At 43.7% G+C, this 8126-nt stretch overlaps 1 protein-coding gene across 1 annotated transcript; it reads right to left on the reverse strand.

Annotated features, from left to right (window-relative positions):
• Positions 1-1871: 1871 nt before the first annotated feature.
• LOC308306793 (coiled-coil domain-containing protein 127-like) lies at positions 1872-7988 on the reverse strand. Its single transcript, XM_080751835.1, has 4 exons — positions 7951-7988; positions 6681-6796; positions 5889-6133; positions 1872-4263 (listed from the first exon to the last, which is right to left on the reverse strand). The coding sequence occupies exons 2-4, from the start codon at positions 6784-6786 to the stop codon at positions 3934-3936; spliced, it is 681 nt and encodes a 226-aa protein (XP_080607961.1). The 5' UTR covers positions 6787-6796; positions 7951-7988; the 3' UTR covers positions 1872-3933.
• Between the last annotated feature and the right edge of the window lie 138 nt (positions 7989-8126).

Below are 8126 nucleotides of genomic sequence, written 5' to 3' on the forward strand. Positions count from 1 at the left end.
GAATGAAGGAGAAGCATCTTTAGCTGTAATTATAATCAAGTCTGCCAAACTACAACCTCCAAGGACCCCCGGAGCTCCAGGGACCCCCAGGTCCCTGGGGGACCCCCAGATGTAAAAAATGACCAAATGCGCAAACATGACCAAATGACCACCCCAACGGGGCTGCTCACGGGGAATTCCCGGGGACCACCGACTCCTGGTGCTCCAGAACGGATGCAAAAGTGGTGGCGCCCCCAGTGGAGGACCCCCTACACTGCAGCTCACATAAAATGCCGTAACTCCGGCTAGGAGCGACCGGGACAGCCGGGGCCGGTACCTATTTGTCCGCCTTGCCGGCGCGGAGACCCCACCCCTCATTTCTCACATGGCCCTCTTCTAGCGCCACCATGAGGCCGATTCTTGCAAAACACATTTTTGGACACTGCTCCTACAATTTTCGCCCTAAAATCACGCAAATCGGTACACAGTATGTCTACACTCATCCCATCAACATGAATCTGTCCCATATAGCGCCACCTCCAGGCCGATTTTTAAAAACACATTTTTGGACACTGCTCCTACAGATTTTGCCCTAAAATCACGAAAATCACTACACAGTATGTCTACACTCATGTCATCAACATGGATCAGGAAGATTTCGGCAAAACACATTTTTGCCCTATTTGTGGAGATACGTGACCTACGGTCGCTTATCTCCCGATTAGGGAGCCTTACTGGTAATCAAGTATATATACTTTATATAATTCTGTCTCAGTCATTCTGTCATATGATGTTTCTTGTTGCGACCGTCAGGTCGCACTTACTATCAAAACCTCCACAAACTGTGAGTCAGTCAGTCAGTCAGTCAGTCCGTCCGTCAGTCTGTCTGTCACACCTCACACGTCACACTATTGCCCTGCTCATATCTCCGCAACCGTTGCCCCGATCCATGCCAAATTTTGCACACACACTCCTTGCCTGCCAAACTACAACCTCCAAGGACCCCCGGAGCTCCAGGGACCCCCAGGTCCCTGGGGGACCCCCATATGTAAAAAATGACCAAATGTGCAAAAATGACCAAATGACCACCCCAACGGGGCTGCTCACGGGGAATTCCCGGGGACCACCGACTCCTGGTGCTCCAGAACGGATGCCAAAGTGGTGGCGCCTCCAGTGGAGGACCCCCTCCACTGCAGCTCACATAAAATGCCGTAACTCGGGCTAGGAGCGTCCGGGAGAGCCGGGGCCGGTACCTATTCATCCGCCAAGGCAACGCGGAGACCCCACCCCTCATTTCTCACATGGCCCTCTTCTAGCGCCACCATGAGGCTGATTCTTGCAAAACACATTTTTGGACACTGCTCCTACAGATTTTGCCCTAAAATCACACAAATCGGTACACACTATGTCTACACTCATGTCATCAACATGGATCTGTCCCATATAGCGCCACCATCAGGCCGAGTTTTTTCAAACACATTTTTGGACACTGCTCCTACAGATTTTGCCCTAAAATCACGCAAATCGGTACACAGTATGTCTACACTCATCTCATCAATATGGATGTCCCATATAGCGCCACCATCAGGCCGAATTTTTGAACCACATTTTTGGACACTGCTCCTACACATTTTGCCCTAAAATCACGCTGCGACCTGACGGTCGCTTATCTCCCGATTAGGGAGTCTTACTGGTATTATTACTGTCAATTTACAATGTAGGCACTTAGCACTTAATCCACAGGTTCATAGGTAAACCAAGAAACATCAATTATGAATTGAAATTGAATTACTATGAGCGAAGCGGTATGCTTTACATTCACAAAAATATGTATGCCATAAAAACAACAATAACATTTTGAAACAATAATTTATTAAGCAATTGGTTTCTCTGTCTATATCATCTCAATGTATGGTTCTTAATCCATTATTTTCCTGTATGTATGACACTGCTGTCAAGGCAAGACCCAATAGTCTACATACAGATGAGACAAGGTGTGCATCCAAATAGTAATACAGATACAATATAAAGTAGGAGCAAGGTGTTCACAGTAGCTGTGATACATATGGCAAGACATTGATTTGGGCAAAATCATGCTTCATGTAGAACAAAAAGAAAGGGGAAAGGAAATATAACATGGGAAGGAAGTGCAAAAATGTTCATGAAAAGAATCAAGACCATGATAACAGTATTTGACTGTTCTCTCTGTTCTGTATTTCCAAACTCTTATCAAAGTCAGCACACAGTTCACATTAGCTAAATTACTGTTGTCCTCTAAATTACTGTTGACCTCTCACAACTTATGAAGCATGCATACAGTGCACATGCATTAGTAGCTACAGCAAATAACAATTGACTTGTGTGTGAACAGTGTCAGACACCATTTTATTGGCTGTTTGACATTGTCGTCTGGAGTGCAGTGCAATTCAGGCGACACGAGAGAAGTTCTAATTGGACAGTCAAAATCATAAAGCAGAACTGGGGGTGAATTAACAATAAGAACAACTAGCCCACAGCCCCCTGCGGGGGCCTGGCCCCTTTGTGTGTGTGCCTGTTAGTCCCACAGATATAAAAAGCTAGATGCCTCGTTCGCCTCTGCAGTTAATTGGAGCGATGTGCAAAAGTTCTAGCCCGGACTTCCTGAAAAAACCAAGGGAACGCTGTCAGTCAAAGTGACTACTGGCCAATCACAGTGTGTCTTTTCCGCGACTTATCCAAGGACCACAATTCAATTCAACAGAGCCAGTTCCGATGTTGCGCTGCTCAGCTGTTCTTATAGGCTGCATACGTAAAGACCAGCCCCTACCTGCCTCTGATTGGCTTACCGTCTTCCGTATGTGTGACGCACGCGGAAGCAATGAACACGGAAGCAACGAAGATTCCCTTGGTTGCTCAATGCATACGCCCCCTAGCCGAAGGAGGCGTCTAGCTTTATATGTCTGTGGTTAGTCCCCCTTGGTGTGAAGCAGACAGACTGTGATGTTGCTCTCTCTGGAAGTGCCCCCGGACTGGGAGTGCCCTGCTTGTCGACGCCCATTTGTGATGTAAATCGCATCACAGGACAGCCGCCTACAGGCCAAAATTTGGGAAAATATTTTAAACATTTGGGGATTATGAGAAGTAGAGACACATCTGAAGGTGATAAAGTTTTTTAGACAATTGAACAACTGCTGAACGTGGAGTTACAGATGGACAAACGGACAAACATACACACTATTTTTTGGGGCGATTCTAATTAAGGTTGTGGGATATAATCTCCTTGGCCCATACAGCCCAGTTGTTGATATTTTAATGCAGTGTAAAAACAGCATATCGTAACGTAAATCAATTAATAGTAAGACTATATTCAGAGCAATCTGAAGATGCATCTTCAACCTGAAGATGCCTGCCCTGAAGGTCTATTTGACTGAAATGTTGCTCAAATAAAATCCCTATCATCCAAGGGCACTTATTGTATTCTTTAACCTCAAGATATAACACAACAGTTGGACATTGAAAAAGAACATCATAATTATTTAATAACTAATATACACTTAAAGTCATATAGGTACTTGTCAGTGCAATATTCATCATAGCAAGGGGCATAAGGTGCTATATGATTGACACAAAATTGCTGAATACAATTTAAACAATGTATCTGGTTGAAATGTCCCTTTAATAATAATAAAAATAAACGATTTAGGAAGATCAGACATAGACTAAAGGGCCCCATTCAATGCCTCTGTAAGAATGAAAATATCGTATTTCATCTTGATCAAAACTCAAAAACAAAAGAATTTTACACCTTCCAAGGGTGAAAAAAACAAAACAATTTCCATGTAGATTGGGAATGGTGAGTGCGGTGATGATGGTGATGCACATCTTTCCATGAACTCGTCTTCATTCTCGCTATTACCAGCTTTTTATTCTAAGGTCACGCAAGACTGAGATTGACCTCCACATACATGATACGACCTACTTAGCTGCATCATGTTTCTGAGGATTGACCTGCTCCTGCCAGTATTTGAGATATACCCACATGAGGTTGCCATTCTTCTTCTGGTCCACATTTCCCTTTTTTGCACAATGCTTGTCATTCTCAAAAATATTCTTCAGATCTGCCTCCAGGTCCGGGACTCCCTCGATGGGGTCCCTGGAGGCCTTAAGCAGCATTTTCTTTTCTATTTCCAGCCGGATCGTTCGGGGAAGGAAGGGGGAGCAGTAGGCGTCCTGTCGTTGCATCAGCAGATCCTCCAGCTCCTTCAAAGAGGCTGTGGCTCGATGTTGCCACTCCTTTTCCCGTTCCTTACAGTGGAGAACAATTTACAAGCATTACTCATAATCTTATCCAGAGCAACTTACACTCCATGTACAGGTATACCAAATGGACCCATACATTTCTACACTCAGTTAAGTCAATACTAAAGGAGCTATAGTCAACTTTTTCATTGTAGGGCCGACACTTTGTTTACATCCTAGTCTATAGACTAGAACGTAAACAAAGTGTCGGCCCTACAATGGCCAAAATGATTATTTTATCATTATTGTACCCTTTTTGTGGTCATTTTTGAATATTTTAGCATCCGTTTTTCAAGAAAAGGTTGACTATAGCTCCTTAAGTATTATACCGTTTACGGATAGAAAGGTCAGAGAAAGTGCCCAGACAAACACTTTGTAAACCAACAATAGGTCAAGTGGTAATTACTAATTAAAGGAATCAGAGCGCTAGAAAAGAGTCTCTTCATACATGGGAAATGTGTGGACTTTTGGAGAATCTGTCAGGGAGGGAAAAGCGCTTGTTTTGTTTCACTCAATTTCCTGCATATGTGTAAGTTATAAACAGGACCCCTAACTATTATGCATGTCTTTAGTGAGGCTCTGATTGGCGTTAGAAATGTGCTTAGCCTGGGTCAAACCTGGATCCTCCCTGTCTAAAGACCTGATTTAGTTGTAAAACACTATGTTCACAAGTAAGAGACCACACCTCTACTTAAGTTTAACAATTTATTGAACATAATGGAGAGGATTGTGGAACGGGATGAGGAACGCAAGGTAGGGTGAGAATCAGGGACGGGGGTGTAGTCTCAGGAGCTGACGGCCATCGTGACGGCCATACTCTGTCACTGCCCGCCTGGGTTCTTAGAGAAGTAGAGACAGAGGGAAGAAGAGCAAGATTCGAGGAGGAGGTTGGGGTGGAGGAGGACAAACTTCAACTTGGAAGCAATGAATGGCAGAAAGAGCCGATCTACAAGCGCAGTACTCACAAGCTATGTTTGCTCTGTAGTGAGCCAGAACAAACAATACAGTTGAGAGCTTGCAGGTGTATTTATTGTGATCGTAGGTCGCAGATTAGTATGTAAACGGTCACAGCTTGTCCGTATGTATGTATCTCTGTCACACCTGCCACTGTGGTTCTATGAGTTTGTCGCTCTGACATCATGCTCTGGCTTCACTGTGATGTCACACTAACAGAATCCCTTTTATTCCCATATATGGAGTTCCCTGATGTCATCAATATTAAGCCCATATCTAACAGGACTCCATATGAGAATATATGGAGTTCCATGTACTGTATATGGAGATATGCTGTGAGAGCCCAAACATGCTTACTCAACTATTCGTTATGTGAAAGTCCTATGACGTCAATGATATGAATTGGTGCGACCTACAGTAGATCGCATGTCGCCCTGAGGCCTCTTACTAGTACTGTGGTGACTGCAACAAGGATTGGCTGTGGTGAGTGGAGGCAGGTGTAGCAGGGGACAAGGGTGTTTGTGAACGGGGAGTGGCAGTGGCCGTGATAAGCCGTGATAAGCAGAGGGAGGTCTCCACTACTGAACCTCTGTTGTATACAACTTCATTTAATGCTTTGTAGCTATGCAGAGCGCAAGAAACTACTTCACGCACACACAAATAAACACACTTCTCACCTGCTGTAATTGTTTCCTTTCTTCTATCAGCTTTTGGCTCTGGGAGAGCAGAGCCTTCTTGTAGCCTTCGACTCTCTGCCTCTCCTTCTCCAGCTCCAGCTCTAGCCTGGCCATCTTCTTGCGCTCCGCCGTCAGGGTCTCCCGGTACCGTACCTCCATCTCACTGATCTCCGTCAGCATCTCCTTGCTGTACTGTTCCTTAAAGTCACAGATCTCCTTCTGAGACTCCCTGCTCCAGATCCACCCTGGAGGGTTTTGGACAAAATGCAGAACATTAATTAGCAGAAAATTAATGGACATTCTTCCCAAGTAGTAGTTGTAGATTGTATCAGGTAAATGTATGTAAAACTATATCAGTAATCAACTTTTCCATCATACTTTGGGTTAAATAATTTGCAATACAACAACAACAACAACAACAACAACAACAACAACAACAACAACAACAACAACAACACAAAAATATATACTAAGTATAATGGCAGACCCCTGGCAGACCAAAGACCAGATGGAGGGATTACATTTCCACACTGTCCTGGGAACGCCTGGGGATCCCCAAGGGGGAAGTGGATAATGTTGCTCAGGACTCAGGAGAGGGAACTATGTTGTAAATCTATGTTGGAACTGTTACCCCCGTGACCCGATTCCGGATAAGTGGGTGAAGATGGATGGATAATGATTATGTGGATGACACATTATCTCGTCAATCCAACTACATTTGATACAGCTCCAAACTGTTGCTAGATCTCAAGTCACTCACTCTCACACAACACACCTCCTTGAGTAACTTACGGAATGCAGCCAGTCCCAGCATTGGGACCAGTAGGGCATAGTTCCATTTGTTTCCTCCTCTTGGTTCTGGCTCATTATTCCCAAAGGGGATATTCAAGTTGTTCATGAAGTCTAGGCTATAGTCAAAGAAAGAAGCAAAATTGCAGTTTTTGTTATTGGATTCACACACCTTAAAACCTCTCTCTCTCTCAGGCCGCATTCACACTAAAGAGTGATATATCCTCTCCCATGTCGTTTGAGAAGAATGAGGGGGGGGGGGGGTCGTCCAATTCATTCTCTATGGAAGTCACATGGTTTCATGTCTCTTCCAAGCCTCTTGGCATGAAACCACGTGACTTCCATAGAGAATGAATTGGACCCACCCTCCCCCCTCATTCTCAAACGAAACAGAGAGGATAGGATATATGAATTTACTGTTTGTAGGAAGCCTCACAGTCTCTCTCTCTCTCTCTCTCTCACACACACACACACACACACACACACACACACACACACTTCTGTAAATTGCTGAGACATTGCATGCATTAAATTATTATTGGATTATTCACACACTTTAACATGTTGGCTACTTGGCTTGTTACTTGAAATTGGTCTTTCTCTGTTCTATTCTGTCTCTCTGCCACTCCCCCCCTCCCAGTCCTCTCTCTCTCTCTCTCTCTCTCTCTCTCTCTCTCTCTCTCTCTCACACACACACACACACACACACACACACACAGAACAGCAAATGTATTTTGGTACTAACAACAACAGTGATTAGTGATTACTACAGTATTAACTTTGATAGCTAAATATAAATGATAACAAAAACAACGGAAGTGAAGCATTAGTGCATCCAATGCCATGGTCATTCTTCATTAATAATGGCTAGAACAGATTGTTCCTCAGTTGTACTAGTAAATGTATGACTTTGTTAAGATGATAGCCTTCTATTTGGGTTCCCAAGATATGAAATGACACCTCAGGAGAGGGCAAATTAAAACATGTTAAATAACAGGGTTTGTGCGTAACATGTTGACAGATTCAAAGGCAGGCTCGAGAACTAGCATCAAGCAACCATAAACACAAGGTGTCAGCCTGTCATACAGGCACCCAAACAAAACACTAGCAATAGCATTGGTAGATGCTAGGCTAGTTAGCATAGAAGCTTCCGTAGACAGCTTCAGTTGCTAGTTTATTTTCTGCAGCTTTCTGAATGGCACAATCACATTGTTTTATGGTAACATAAAAACGTATATCTTTGTATTTATCAACTTCCATATCTCTATCTCACCTTGAGTGAAAAGCCTAGGTCACTTTATGCGTTCCCTTACACAATATTTTACGCAATATTGTTAGACAACCGAAAACAGCCCACCTGTATTCCCTCAGGGGGGCAGAGAGGCAATGTAAAGTTGGGTTTGCAATATTTAAATCCATATGTTATGAAGTAAGTATGTACTTAATGTA

The sequence above is a fragment of the Nannobrachium achirus genome, assembly GCF_963921795.1.
Source record: "Nannobrachium achirus genome assembly, chromosome: 2".
Taxonomy (NCBI): domain Eukaryota; kingdom Metazoa; phylum Chordata; class Actinopteri; order Myctophiformes; family Myctophidae; genus Nannobrachium; species Nannobrachium achirus.